The sequence below is a fragment of the Mesoplodon bidens genome (genome assembly GCF_964165515.1).
Source record: "Mesoplodon bidens genome assembly, chromosome: 5".
Classification (NCBI taxonomy): Eukaryota; Metazoa; Chordata; class Mammalia; order Artiodactyla; family Ziphiidae; genus Mesoplodon; species Mesoplodon bidens.
Genome location: NC_138161.1, coordinates 46,089,517 through 46,105,627, shown reverse-complemented (window position 1 = coordinate 46,105,627; position 16,111 = coordinate 46,089,517). Strand labels below are relative to the sequence as shown.

The window sequence follows — 16,111 nt, the reverse complement described above, 5'->3', positions numbered from 1 at the left end:
AAAAACACTCATTTACACATATCTTATTCAGGGTAATTTGCAACATTTTCAGCCGCAGAAATATATAAAATATACACCCTTCAATTAAAGAAGAGTCTCTTTATTCCCCTGAAGACCTCTTACTTAAAAAGTAAACCACAATCTTATCTTTTATGTATATTTATTACAACAGTATTTGTTAAAGCTAATATAAAGCAAATTGCCATGTATACTACAGAAAATTATAAAAAGAATAGTCATCCTCAGGAGAACTTTAGCAGCAGAAATGTTGTCAAAAGTGATTAATTTTGAAACGCCCAATTGTAGATTGAAAACAAAGTTACTGGCTTTTCTTTTAGGATGCCTGAACATACAAAGAAATGAAATGGTTTACTTTGATTTTTCTGAACTGCAGTTTGGTTGTATTTAAAAGGTATATACTTTTCCACTGTTGATTTCCCTTGGCAAACTGAGTTCATGTCAGTTTTCCTTAACTCATTGTATATTCCTTCAAAGTCTGCCATCCAGTCTTATGTATTTGCATTATTGCTTTTCTGCAGTCCTCTATATGCATCAAGATCTGATAATATTATACTCACTAGATCCTAGATTCTCTGCAGCTTCAACCTTACTTATTTTTCCTGGCTTATTTCTAATATCTAAACTATATGCCTTCTCAATAAAAAAATTTTTGACTGGATAATAGTGCATGCAATATTTGCCCAGACTCCATATCAGATAGGATTTCACACGAAATATGGAAAGGAAAATACTGATAATCATTGTTAATAGACTTTTTTTTTTTTTTTAAGTTTATTTATTTATTTTTTTAATTAGTTTCTGCTTTATAACAAAGTGCATCAGTCATACATGTACATCTGTTCCCACATCCCTTCCCTCATGCATCTCCCTCCCTCCCACCCTCCCCATCCCACCCCTCCAGGCGGTCACAAAGCACCGAGCTGATCTCCCTGTGCTCTGCGGCTGCTTCCCACTATCTATCTACCTTACGTTTGGTAGTGTATATATGTCCATGCCTCTCTTTCGCTTTGTCACAGCTTACCCTTCCCCCTCCCCATATCCTCAAGTACATTCTCAAGTAGGTCTGTGTCTTTATTCCCGTTTTGCCCCTAGGTTCTTCATGACATTTTTTTTTTTAAATTCCGTATATATGTGTTAGCATACGGTATTTGTCTTTCTCTTTCTGACTAACTTCACTCTGTATGACAGACTCTAGGTCTATCCACCTCATTACAAATAGCTCAGTTTCGTTTCTTTTTATGGCTGAGTAATATTCCATTGTATATATGTGCCACAACTTCTTTATCCATTCATACGATGATGGACACTTAGGTTGTTTCCAGCTCCGGGCTATTGTGAATAGAGCTGCAATGAACATTTTGGTACATGTCTCTTTTTGAATTATGGTTTTCTCAGGGTATATGCCCAGTAGTGGGATTGCTGGGTCATATGGTAGTTCTATTTGTAGTTTTTTAAGGAACCTCCATACCGTTCTCCATAGTGGCTGTACCAATTCACATTCCCACCAGCAGTGCAAGAGTGTTCCCTTTTCTCCACACCCTCTCCAGCATTTATTGTTTCTAGATTTCTTGATGATGGCCATTCTGACTGGTGTGAGATGATATCTCATTGTAGTTTTGATTTGCATTTCTCTAATGATTAATGATGTTGAGCATTCTTTCATGTGTTTGTTGGCAGTCTGTATATCTTCTTTGGAGAAATGCCTATTTAAGTCTTCTGCCCATTTTTGGATTGGGTTGTTTGTTTTTTTGCTATTGAGCTGCATGAGCTGTTTATAAATTTTGGAGATTAATCCTTTGTCAGTTGCTTCATTTGCAAATATTTTCTCCCATTCTGAGGGTTGTCTTTTGGTCTTTATGGTTTCCTTTGCTGTGCAAAAGCTTTGAAGTTTCATTAGGTCCCATTTGTTTATCTTTGTTTTTATTTCCATTTCTCTAGGAGGTGGGTCCAAAAGGATCTTGCTGTGATTTATGTCATAGAGTGTTCTACCTATGTTTTCCTCTAAGAGTTTGATAGTTTCTGGCCTTACATTTAAGTCTTTAATCCATTTTGAGCTTATTTTTGTGTATGGTGCTAGGGAATGATCTAATCTCAAACTTTTACATGTCCCTGTCCCGTTTTCCCAGCACCACTTATTGAAGAGGCTGTCCTTTCTCCACTGTACATTCCTGCCTCCTTTATCAAAGATAAGTTGGCCATATGTGCGTGGGTTTATCTCTGGGCTTTCTATCCTGATCCACTGATCTATCTTTCTGTTTTTATGCCAGTACCAGACTGTCTTAATTACTGTAGCTTTGTAGTATAGTCTGAAGTCAGGGAGCCTGATTCCTCCAGCTCCGTTTTTCGTTCTCAAGATTGCTTTAGCTATTTGGGGCCTTTTATTTTTCCAAACAAATTTTGAAATTTTTTGTTCTAGTTCTGTGAAAAATGCCATTGGTAGTTTGATAGGGATTGCATTGAATCTGTAGATTGCTTTCGGTAGTAGAGTCATTTTCACAATATTGATTCTTCCAATCCAGGAGCATGGTATATCTCTCCATCTATTTGTATCATCTTTAATTTCTTTCATCAGTGTCTTATAGTTTTCTGCATACAGGTCTTTTGTCTCCGTAGGTAGGTTTATTCCTAGATATTTTATTCTTTTTGTTGCAATGGTAAATGGGAGTGTTTTCTTGATTTCATTTTCAGATTTTTCATCATTAGTGTACAGGAATGCCAGAGATTTCTGTACATTAATTTTATATCCTGCTACTTTACCAAATTCATTGATTAGCTCTAGTAGTTTTTCGGTAGCATCTTTAGGATTCTCTATGTATAGTATCATGTCATCTGCAAACAGTGACAGCTTTACTTCTTCTTTTCCAATTTGGATTCCTTTTATTTCCTTTTCTTCTCTGATTGCTGTGGCTAAAACTTCCAAAACTATGTTGAATAAGAGTGGTGAGAGTGGGCAGCCTTGTCTTGTTCCTGATCTTAGTGGAAATGGTTTCAGTTTTTCACCATTGAGGACAATGTTGGCTGTGGGTTTGTCATATATGGCCTTTATTATGTTGAGGAAAGATCCCTCTATACCTACTTTCTGCAGGGTTTTTATCATAAATGGGTGTTGAATTTTGTCGAAAGCTTTCTCTGCATCTATTGAGATGATCATATGGTTTTTCTCCTTCAACTTGTTAATATGGTGTATTACATTGATTGATTTGCGTATATTGAAGAATCCTTGCATTCCTGGGATAAACCCCACTTGATCATGGTGTATGATCCTTTTAATGTGCTCTTGGATTCTGTTTGCTAGTATTTTGTTGAGGATTTTTGCATCTATGTTCATCAGTGATATTGGCCTGTAGTTTTCTGTCTTTGTGACATCCTTGCCTGGTTTTGGTATCAAGGTGATGTCGGCCTCGTAGAATGAGTTTGGGAGTGTTCCTCCCTCTGCTATATTTTGGAAGAGTTTGAGAAGGATAGGTGTTAGCTCTTCTCTAAATGTTTGATAGAATTCACCTGTGAAGCCATCTGGTCCTGGGCTTTTGTTTGATGGAAGATTTTTAATCACAGTTTCAATTTCAGTGCTTGTGATTGGTCTATTCATATTTTCTATTTCTTCCTGAGTCAGTCTTGGCAGGTTGTGCATTTCTAAGAATGTGTCCATTTCTTCCAGGTTGTCCATTTTATTGGAATAGAGTTGCTTATAGTAATCTCTCATAATCTTTTGTATTTCTGCAGTGTCAGTTGTTACTTCTCCTTTTTCATTTCTAATTCTATTGATTTGAGTCTTCTCCCTTTTTTTCTTGATGAGTCTGGCTAATGGTTTGTCAATTTTGTTTATCTTCTCAAAGAACCAGCTTTTAGTTTGGTTGATCTTTGCTATCGTTTCCTTCATTTCTTTTTCATTTATTTCTGATCTGATCTTTATGATTTCTTTCCTTCTGCTAGCTTTGGGGTATTTTTGTTCTTCTTTCTCTAATTGCTTTAGGTGCAGGGTCAGGTTGTTTACTCGAAATGCTTCCTGTTTCTTAAGGTGGGATTGTATTGCTATAAACTTCCCCCTTAGAACTGCTTTTGCTGCGTCCCATAGGTTTTGGGTCATCGTGTCTCCATTGTCATTTGTTTCTAGGTATTTTTTAATTTCCTCTTTGATTTCTTCAGTGATCACTTCGTTATTGAGTAGTGTATTGTTTAGCCTCCATGTGTTTGTATTTTTTACACATCTTTTCCTGTAATTGATGTCTAGTCTCATAGCATTGTGGTCGGAGAAGATACTTGATACAATTTCAATTTTCTTAAAATTACCGAGGCTTGATTTGTGACCCAAGATATGATCTATCCTGGAGAATGTTCCATGAGCACTTGAGAAAAATGTGTATTCTGTTGTTTTTGGATGGAATGTCCTATAAATATCAACTAAGTCCATCTCGTTTAATGTATCATTTAAAGCTTGTGTTTCCTTATTTATTTTCATTTTGGATGATCTGTCCATTGGTGAAAGTGGGGTGTTAAAGTCCCCTACTATGATTGTGTTACTGTCGATTTCCCCTTTTATGGCTGTTAGTATTTGCCTTATGTATTGAGGTGCTCCTATGTTGGGTGCATAAATATTTACAATTGTTATATCTTCTTCTTGGATCGATCCCTTTATCGTTATGTAGTGTCCTTCCTTGTCTCTTCTAATAGTCTTTATTTTAAAGTCTATTTTGTCTGATATAAGAATTGCTACTCCAGCTTTCTTTTGATTTCCATTTGCATGGAATATCTTTTTCCATCCCTTTACTTTCAATCTGTATGTGTCTCTAGGTCTGAAGTGTGTCTCTTGTAGACAGCATATATATGGGTCTTGTTTTTGTATCCATTCAGCCACTCTGTGTCTTTTGGTGGGAGCATTTAGTCCATTTACATTTAAGGTAATTATTGATATGTATGTTCCTATTCCCATTTCCTTAATTGCTTTGGGTTCGTTATTGTAGGTATATTCCTTCTGTTGTGTTTCTTGCCTAGAGAAGTTCCTTTAGCATTTGTTGTAAAGCTGGTTTGGTGGTGCTGAACTCTCTCAGCTTTTGCTTGTCTGTAAAGGTTTTAATTTCTCCATCAAATCTGAATGAGATCCTTGCTGGGTAGAGTAATCTAGGTTGCAGGTTTCTCTCCTTCATCACTTTAATTATGTCCTGCCACTCCCTTCTGGCTTGTAGGGTTTCTGCTGAGAGATCAGCTGTTAACCTGATGGGGATTCCCTTGTGTGTTATTTGTTGTTTTTGCCTTGCTGCTTTTAATATGATTTCTTTGTGTTTAATTTTTGACAGTTTGATTAATATGTGTCTTGGTGTATTTCTCCTTGGATTTATTCTGTATGGGACTCTCTGTGCCTCCTGGACTTGATTAACTATTTCCTTTCCCATATTGGGGAAGTTTTCAACTATAATCTCTTCAAATATTTTCTCAGTCCCTTTCTTTTTCTCTTCTTCTTCTGGAACCCCTATAATTCGAATGTTGGTGCGTTTAATGTTGTCCCAGAGGTCTCTGAGACTGTCCTCTGTTCTTTTCATTCTTTTTTCTTTATTTTGCTCTGCAGCAGTTATTTCCACTATTTTATCTTCCACCTCACTTATCCGTTCTTCTGCCTCAGTTATTCTGCTATTGATCCCATCTAGAGTATTTTTCATTTCATTTATTGTGTTTTTAATCGATGCTTGATTCATCTTTAGTTCTTCTAGGTCCTTGTTAACTGTTTCTTGCATGTTGTCTATTCTATTTCCAAGATTATGGATCATGGAAATAGAATCTTGGATCAGCTTTACTATCATTATTCTGAATTCTTTTTCAGGTAGACTGCCTATTACCTCTTCATTTGTTAGGTCTGGTAGGTGTTTATCTTGCTCCTTCACCTGCTGTGTGTTTTTCTGCCTTCTCATTTTGCTTATGTTACTGTGTTTGGGGTCTCCTTTTTGCCGGCTGCAGATTCGTAATTCCCGTTGTTTTTGGTGTCTGACCCCAGTGGCTAAGGTTGTTTCAGTAGGTTGTGTAGGCTTCCTGGTGGGGGCGACTAATTCCTGTGCTCTGGTGGTTGAGGCTCGATCTTGTCTTTCTGGTGGACAGGTCCACGTCTGGTGGTGTGTTTTGGGGTGCCTATGGCCTTATTATGTTTTTAGGTAGCCTCTCTGCTAATGGGTGCGGTTGTGTTCCTGCCTTGCTAGTTGCTTGGCATAGGGTGACCCGCACTGTAGCTTGCTGGTCGTTGACTGAAGCTGGGTGCTGGTGTTGGGATGGAGATCTCTGGGAGATTTTCGCTGCTTGATATTATGTGGAGCTGGGAGGTCTCTTGTGGACCCGTGTCCTGAAGTTGGCTCTCCCACTTCAGAGGCACAGCACTGGCTCCTGGCTGCAGCACCAAGAGCCTTTCATCCACCCGGCTGCAGAGCCTGGCCAAGAAGATCTGCTCCCAGCCCAGGCCCGAGCCGCAGAAGCGCAAGTCGGCTGGCAAAACTCGAGTCTTAGAAGCTGCTGGGCTCCTTGGACGTTCTGCGGCAGCGCCTGCCTGAAAAGATACCGGAGGCGCGGGGCCAGGGCAGCGCCAAGGAGCTGTCTCCCGCCGTTTTGGAGAAAAGACGTCGGAGGAAGTAGAGGAAGCAGGAGCGCGACCGGAAGAAGCAGCAGCGAGGGCGCTGAGGGCAAAGCGGAAGGCGCCCGAAGCCCCTGAGGGCGTGGAAGACGCTGAGCGGCCCCTGAGGCGCCCCGCGAGGAGGCGCAAGGCCGGCCGGGGCTGCTCTTCAACAAGGTGGAGGTGACCGAAGAGCTGTTAATAGACTTTGACGACATTTTAATATTGGCTTAGCACTGTAACTCCTTTGCTATAGAAATGGCCTAGTTGGATCTGTTACTGGTTTATAGAAAACTGGATTGTGAATTCATATCTTAACATTACTAGTCAGGGGGACAGTAGTAAGGATATGAAAAAGTCTGGCTACTTGAGTATAAGGCTCATTCAAATCTCTTTGCAAAGGTAAAAATAAATAAATAATATTAAACATTACTATTAATCATATACCTAGTAGTTGCAAATCTGATTTTTGAGTCCCCATGTGTTCACATTTATTTTTTAAACCGATTCAGAGTAAGCAGTGAGGAAGTCTCACAAAATTGACAAAGCAAGAAGGTGAAGAGAGCTATTTACCCCATCTTTGCCATTTACCTTGAACCTCACACATGGCACGCAACAGAGAGCAGCTCAGGTAAAAATGTCAAAAGAGGTGTTTTATATATAGCATTATATTTAAAGCATAGGTAGACAAACCAAGATGGTGTTTCAGAAGAACATCCCCTCAACAATTAAAGAGCTTCCAAGACTAACCACAAAGGACGTATTAGGAAGACCTTCAACACTGATTTTTATTTTTAGAATTTATCTATTTCTATATCCCACATGCTGCCTGTCTCCTATGTCTTCTCCTTTGTAGGCTTTGCTTATAATTGAAAAAGCTTCTTAGTTTAAGGCATATATCTGAGTTTGGCCTAAAATCTAATCTATACATATGAATTACTTCAGTAATGAAAAATATTATCAAGTCTTCCACAACTGACAGAAAACTGCTAGAAAAATGTAAGGTAGAATTTTTGATCTAATCATACTCAACCTAAGATGTTACTTTCTGAGTATAATGAATATGCCTTTATATTTTATAAATAAGTCTAGTTTTCAAGACACATTGTAATGTTTGGATCTTATGTAAATTTAAGATATCACATGATGTCAGATAGTTATTGCTGTGAAGTAACAGGGAAGACTGGACCAGTGCAACTTCCATATATTATTACACCATCATTATCAGTGCATAATTCTGTTTCTCAATGCCTTTATTACTCTGATTTTCTTTGTTTATGGTAAGCATATAAGCCACTAAATGTGTAAAGGCAAAGGTGTCATAAGTCATCAGTCTAAGACCCTATGTATAATCAATACTCTATGGCATATAAAATGTTCTACCCACTTTCAAATACTGTTTGATTATAGAAATAAATCAAAGAAATAACTAGATGGAGCAAAGAGAGCAAGCTTATTTTAGGGTATATACCTGATAACATATTTCCAAGAGGGACATTAATTCTTTTCAAGGAGGTAGAATTTGATTTTAATAGGGAAGAATACAATGGAGAAGAGTTTGATTCAAAAAATACAATTTCACTTATATCTTTCTAATTTCTCCTCTCTTTCTCCATCCTCTTTGCTTCCCTCAGCTCCCCTCCCCACTCTTCCTGCCTTCTCTCTCCTGAGATTTTCCTACTTCATTGGATGACTACTATTTGAAAAGCATTGCAATAAATATATGAATATACTTGCTATTCAACTTTCAGCCAATTACTTCCTGGTATTTTTCTCTATTTGAAACTAAGAATAATAACCCTTTACTATGACCTTTCTAGAAATGTAAAAGGTCATATAAATAATTCACAACCATTACATAAATACTGATTTCAGGCTTGTCTGCTTTCTGGTTCTCATGATTCAGTGATTCTCTTATTATTGCACTTAGTGTAAAAATACATACTGCAGGGGGCTTCCCTGGTGGCGCAGTGGTTGAGAGTCCATCTGCCGATGCAGGGGACACGGGTTCGTGCCCCAGTCCGGGAAGGTCCCACATGCCGCGGAGCGGCTGGGCCCGTGAGCCATGGCTGCTGAGCCTGCGCGTCCGGAGCCTGTGCTCCGCAACGGGAGAGGCCACAACAGTGAGAGGCCCGCACACCAAAAAAAAAAAAAAAAAAATACTGCAAAAATATTGCTCCTTGATAGCACAGTGTGACATGAATGCAAAGAAACTATTTTATATAAGACATAATCATGTATCTCATTTAAATTTGATTAAGGAAGTAACTGGGAACTAAATTAGCACCATCATTAGAACAGATTTTGTGATTCCTTGAATGACATAGCAAATGTCTTATGAGACCCTAAAAGTACTGTAACATATAAACAATTGGTAGAAAGCAAATTAATTTCTGTCCAGTAGGCATCAACCTTTGGCCAGCTTTTTAAGGTACCATGATACAGGTCAAGGAAGGAAGTGCTTTCTGCCCTCAAATTGATGTTCTAAACCTGAAGAGTCACTCAGCTATTAGATGGCAAAGAAATACTTCAGGGTTCTTTTTTTTTTTTTTAATATGAAATAATAAAAACTTCTCATATCATTGCTTCATTCCTCTTTATACAAAATATAAAGAGAATTCTTGGGAAATAAGCTATAGTTGAATGGAAGAAGATAAAAATTACCTTAGAAATCATAGCAGTGATTACTGAAAAGTACCAGAGAAAGTGTACAGGGATCACTTATCAAAGTGATATAAGCCAGAAAAAGTGAGTTGAGTTAATTTCAGTTTGAGGGAACAAGTTTAGATCTATACATGTTTTATGAAGCAATTGCTTTACACCAGATTTGTACTTAAGTCATGGAAACTGAACTGGGTTTTCTCTCCCATGAAGGTTGGAGGCAAATCTGGCTTAAAGCCTAGAAGAAGAGGGCACTAGATGTTCTTTTAGATCCCTCTCGGGAAAGTTGTTTTGTGTCTGTTATAGAAACACCATCTTACTTCTATCAGGCTCAGTGGCTAAATGACAAGCGTTGTCATTTTTACCAGTGATGTTGAATAATTCAAGTCACTACTGATTTGTAATGTCATTTCTGCCAAATGTACCTAAATCTACCAAGATTTGTCATTAAGAGTTAAGTTTGTCATTAAACTACAAATCGTCTGTTCATCTCTTCAATTCTAGTCACTGAAATATTAATAGACATGAATCCTATATTTTTATATTTGCAGTTAACTCTGAGAGCTGAGTTTATATAGATTTTTTTTTTTTGCGGTACGCGGGCCTCTCACTCTTGTGGCCTCTCCCGTTGCGGAGCACAGGCTCTGGACGCGCAGGCTCAGCAGCCATGGCTCACGGGCCCAGCCGCTCCGCGGCATGTGGGATCTTCCTGGACTGGGGCATGAACCCGTGTCCCCTGCATCGGCAGGCGGACTCTCAACCACTGCGCCACCAGGGAAGCCCTATATAGATTTTTATTTCCAATATTTTGCAACACCACCATCACTACTATCACCAACAATAAAATTCGTGTGCAACTGATACCATTTTTTTTCCTAGGGAGAAAAAAGGTGGCATAACACTCATTAGAATTAAAATTGCTAATTTTTATTTCATATAATTTTCATTCCTACTTATCAGTGGCATTGCTGGCTACAAAGTCTGCAACCACTTTAGTAATTATCCAAAGATAAAACCAAATGACACTAAAGCATATTTATGGTTGTCACTTTTTGTATGTTATAACTAAGTAGGCAAGGGTAACTGAAAGGCAAAAGAAAAATGTCAGTGTAATAATTTTAGGCTTTGATGGAATAATTTTTCTAAGAAAAACAAGAAGTGTGCATGATGGGATTTTGTTTCCATTGTATTTCTTAGTTTTTCAAATGTTTCCATTATTCTGCTGTCTGGGCCAGCCCTCCTGAAAATATTGGTGTCATTACCACAATGTGTAGCATAAGTATTAACTGTGATAAGAAACACAAGAATTATGACTAAAAACTCCAAGAATCAATATCCTAATTCCATCTTGCTAAACACATCTAAAATATAAACTGGATTTGCATGCCTCAGGTACCAGGGAGGAAGGCAGCTGGATATTTTACAAAATGACAAGAGTAAAATAATTTATGATTATAATAATACCAAGGATAATATACAAAGTGATTTACTAAACTTTGAAATTTCATTTTAAAATGCTCAATATCCTATATTTTGTTTTTCCTCATTGATAAAATATGGCTTTGGTCAGATTGATATTCTTAGGGAAAACTGCATGTTAATTTTCTTTCTCAAAAATTTCTTCCAAGTTTGCTACTTTCTGGCCTTTTTTCAAATAATTTTTCTTTAGTGAAATGGAACTTTAAATCTCTGTAAACTTACTCAGATATAAAATTACTTTTTCAGTTAATAACACTCAGTTTTAAATTCTTTTTTCTAGCCAGTTCCAAGTGGTAAAGTGGCTTAAATTCATCCTTGTTTTATTCTTGAGTTACAAATTTGGGACCTGGTCTCTAGTTTTTATTTATGAAAAAACTTTCCTGGAAGAGGCAGCACTCTGCTGATTGGGTGCTCAGTTTACAGATCCTTCTTCTACTTCCTTTATATTATTTTCAGAGCATTAGGTATCACAAATGTGGTTCCTGCCTTTTAAAAAGTCGTTTGCATTTCTGTTCAACAATATATTTTAGAAATATTTATTTCTGTATTGTTCTGTCAATTGTAAGCACAATCCTACTGCTGTATACGGTGGCAGAAAACTTCACCTGAAATACCTACCAGCAGGAATCCTGGGGGGCAAAGATCCTCTCCCTGGCACTGGATGCGGGGCCTGTAGGCTATTTAAAAACCCTGCCCTCAGGAAGCTGGGGCAAAACGTTTCCACCCCAATGGCCGGGAAGGATCCTTTTAAGAGATAAAAATTGACATTAATCAAAAAGTATTCTTTGTGGAAAAGTTGTTGATCATTTAATTGGAACAAATCTATAATCAATAAAGAAATCAAACCTTACAAGGAAGCTATGAAATTAAAAGGAATGGAATGCATTTTTATTCACAAATTTAAGAAATAAACCTAGTTTTCTGAAAAGAAAGTTACTCTTAACTAGTTACAATTAAAGAGGGTTTAGAAGCATCAGAATGCTAAGATGAAATTTCTAAATCTACATTTGACAGAATCTATACAGAATTCATCTCTACATGAGCTAAAGATACCCAGAAAATAGCCACGATAGGATCTGGGATTTGTGCTACACTAGAAGAAGCAGTGATTTACTTTAGGTGTATCAGTAAGAGAACTTAAAATGAGGAAAGCTTCTATACCACACAGTAATTACACGTTTTTGAAATAGTGGTAAGAAAAACAACATACACATTTCTTAATTTGCTTCACTTTTCTATTAGGGACAAGACATGAGAGTTTGCAAAGGTAGAACCATATACTTTTTCACTTTTAAGAAGGCTATTGAGAGAGAAGCAAAAAAAAAAGTAAACTACTTGGATGCTTATCCATAAAATAATGAATCACAGCATAAAAGAATATCAGAGCTGAAAAGGACTTTAGAGATCATCCAGTCAAAAAAATCCACGTTTTACAGACCAGCAAACTGAGTGGGGGAAGTGATATCACATAGCTGGTGGACTCCCAGTACAAAGTCTTTCCACTACAGATTAAAAATAAATGAGTCATTTCCTATATGCGAGACTGAGATCCCCTGAATACGAGTTAGAAACTTAGCACTTTGGAATAGTGGCATTACATTTTGGTGCCTCAATGACCTGAAAGATACTAAAATCATTCAGAAGAAAATGTAATATACATGCAATATTAGTGCATGGACAGCACTGGTAATTGATATAGTATATCTAAGTTTAAATCACAATAATACCCTAAAAGCAAGTTACACTGATAGTTGTAAGAAATGCATCTCATTCGAGACGTCTGAAACCCCCATCAGGCACAGCAGTTTTCATATGTAGAGACCCGGTTCAAATTTAGCAAGTCCTGTATTTTTTAAAAGACTTTGCTCTGTACTTTGACACAAATTTTGCATCTAAAATAAGTTAAAATTGGATTTTTCTTTGAACTTTGACCAGGACTAAAGGATGTGGTATACCATACTGTCTATATCTTGCTTCTATGGAGAAAGTTGTTGCTAAAGAAAAAGCAGCATTTATTAGATCTTTAGAGATGTTTTTATGAAAGAGCAAAGTTACAATGAATGTTTTCACGGGTGAGGCCTATATATTGTGCACTGGATTAAAGAAAGCGTAGAAGGAGTGTCTTATACTGTGAATAAACTGGTTTTGTTGTATATTTTACAGGACTTTAGTAAAATGGCCCAGCAGAGCTGGAGTCCCTTAAACATTCAGATGTGTGGCAAAAATGCCAAATGTAAGCCAGAAAGTGCTCTGAGGTAACTTTCCATGAACAGTGAAATTAATTACTCTTTTGTTACTACATGGGATATTTATCACTGAGCATAAAGTTAACATAAGCCTGTGTGCTGTGTTGCCCACGCAAGGCATTTCCCGCACTGCAATGTTTCATCATCATCTGCGAAAACACTCATTAATGTAAGGAGCTTCACTGAATACCACGTGGAGATAATTATATATTTATAAAGCATTCTTATTTAAAGTTACGAAAGAAATGGGGATTTTACAACAGGGAAAATAATTACAAGAAATTCAGATTTTATTATATGCTGTGAAAAATAAAAATGATCCAATTTTAGCTGTGGATTTATTGAAGTCAAGTAATCAGAAGCCTGGTTCAAGAACACTTGATCATAAAGAAAAAGAATATCATCGTCATGAAGAGGAAAGTAAAAGAGACATAAATGTAATTATCTTAAAGGAAATCTGAAGGAAAACAAAAGCATGTAGAACAGTGACTCTAGATAATGTTTACCTGCTTCACATTTAGAGCTTTTTATCTGAGTTTTTGCTATTTTTGCCAACATTATTCAAAACTGTTAACTTAGAAAAGATGTCCATTATTTTAACTCCTTGAAAGAAACTAAATACAAATATTATTTTATTGCTACAATTACACTGATTACTACTTTTGTTGTTGTGATGGCCTGTCATCTTTAATAGCAGCTTTCATTTTCCTAAACTTGCTGCATCATTCATAATGGCTTTGTTATGTTTCTTTACTGTGGGTTAAAAGGTCTTTCATTTATTGTGGCATCTCTTCCTTAAGTAACTGTCATTTTTTATATCTGAAACAAAGAGAAAAGCTGGTGCGCATGAATATATATTCCATTGAGATAACACATTATGTGATAATAACGCCTTATCAGTTTTCTTCTTAAGGTCAGCCATGTCAATAGAGATTGCAGGAAACACTACAGCTCTACGTTTTCACAGCTCAAACAGGAAAACTGAAGTTATTCTTTGTTATAACCCCCTTATCTCTTAATTCACAAGAAATAAGTTCACAAACCTTTTGGAATTTGATATGAAATAATTTTAGTCTGATTTGCTCTATTTCTTAAGTTGCTGACCCCATCTGACTGGGGTTTTTTAAAGTAATGGTGGAATTTATTAATCAATTACATTGTAGCTGAATAATAAACAATGTCTACTATCTATACCAGGAGAAATATAAATTTCCACGAGTATTTTGATTTTAGTTACTTTCAATAGTCTAAGTATTTGTTAATACAAATTAGATTTTTATGTGATGAGAGTATTCCTCTAGCCATTACAAGTTTGAAATGTAAAATGTGTCACTTCATACATGCTTTTCTAAATCTCAAATTCTTGAGTTTCCAATTTGTTAGTGATCTTGAGTTGCGGGTTAAAGAGAGACCAACATGTGACATTAGCATTATACTGTCTGTAATATAGAGTTACCAGATCACTGGGTGTTCTGTATTTTTACTTGCTAAACCTGGTAACCCTACTCTAATATAATTTCAAACACTTATGGATATCAGATGGATAAAAGACACTATTAACTACTGGTGTAAGGTAAGATTAACATAAGTCACTGGCTGCAGAGGTTGGTGATTTATGTCTTTCATTAACTCAGTGGTTCTCAATGCATTTAGGGAGCCTTGCACATTATGACTGTGGGAAGACATCACTGGTGTTTAGTGGGTGGGGGTCAGGATGCATGCTGAAGGCATTGCAGTAAGTGGTATCCTGACTGTACAAATGGGAATTCTCTCTCAAAATGCTGGTAGCACCCACTGAAAAACCCTGTCCGAGAATAAAGAATCCTAAAAAAATGGTTGCTAATGAATAGGTCATATAATGAGGTAAAGAAACAGTGTGAAGAAGTTGGTGCAGCCTGTATTCTGACATTAATTAATGGAGGACTGATCACTCAGATCATCTGAGAATAATCTTGCCTGTAGAGTTAGCAGTTTTCAAAGAAATATAATAAAATATATTTAGCCAAACTCAATGAAAAATAATCCCATTTTTCATTGGATATTGCAGCAATCTCTCTGAAATAACTTTATATTAGAAATTAGATATCATTAAGAATTTGTGTAGGGCTTCCCTGGTGGCGCAGTGGTTGAGAGTCCGCCTGCCGATGCAGGGGACACGGGTTCGTGCCCCTATCCCGGAGGATCCCACATGCCGCGGAGCGGCTGGGCCCGCGAGCCATGGCCGCGGAGCCTGTGTGTCCGGAGCCTGTGCTCCGCAACGGGAGAGGCCACAGCAGTGAGAGGCCCGCGTACAGCAAAAAAAAAAAAAAAAAAAAAAAAAGAATTTGTGTAAAAGATAACAAACTATGACCTTATACTTTTTGTGCCTCAACTTTCTCCTCTGTGAAATGAAAATAACTGACCCTATCTAACGGGGCTGTTTGTGAGGTTTAAATGTGAGTAAATTATCATAAATATAAGACAATACTATTAGCCCTAATGTTTTTAAAAAAGAAACCTCTTTAGGTGGGAAACAGAAATAAAGATTAATTAAATTTTCTAATGAAGAACTACCCCTCCCCCACATACATACACATATCCCCAACAGAACAAATCCTTTTTTCGAAGATTACATATCAATAATTTAATTTTGATGCTGAAAAGTTTAATAAGGGCAGTATCCCTATAACATGAACTTTTGAGATTTGACTCCTTCAAATTGTTTCCATTAGGCTGTATTTTTGCAGATAACCATTTGATCTACGTATAGACAAAGAATGCATAGTCTTAACTCAAGACAAACAATTTAGAATTGGAAACTTAAAATACATGTACACATATGTGAGTATATTAAATAAATATAGAGTATGGAAACTCTGTCTTCAACTCCTAAAATGAGTTCTTTTTCAAGCACAGTATGAAATGCAAGGATGACTTAATCTGATCTAAAAAGAGTAGATCACAAATAGTCACTGGGAACAATACTAAAAACAGGGATTTACAAATAACATAACAAACCTGGCCATAATATGTACCATTTTATGTATATTGTGCCTATGTGTGGTGTGATTATTATTTGAAAGCAAGTATTGAAATAAACTGAACTTACAATCAGACCTAAATTGATAAAGTCTGT

At 36.8% G+C, this 16,111-nt stretch overlaps 1 protein-coding gene across 4 annotated transcripts in view; it reads right to left on the bottom strand.

Annotated features, from left to right (window-relative positions):
* The window catches only part of EPHA6 (EPH receptor A6), a gene marked incomplete at its 5' end in the record, with an annotated part of 867,182 nt that overhangs the window by 144,362 nt on the left and 706,709 nt on the right, over window positions 1-16,111 (bottom strand). For all 4 annotated transcript variants that reach the window (XM_081234488.1, XM_081234490.1, XM_081234489.1 and 1 more), the window contains one exon: window positions 11,365-11,494. In XM_081234488.1, coding sequence (XP_081090614.1) covers window positions 11,365-11,494 — 130 coding nt within the window. The remainder of the gene's footprint in view (window positions 1-11,364; window positions 11,495-16,111) is intronic.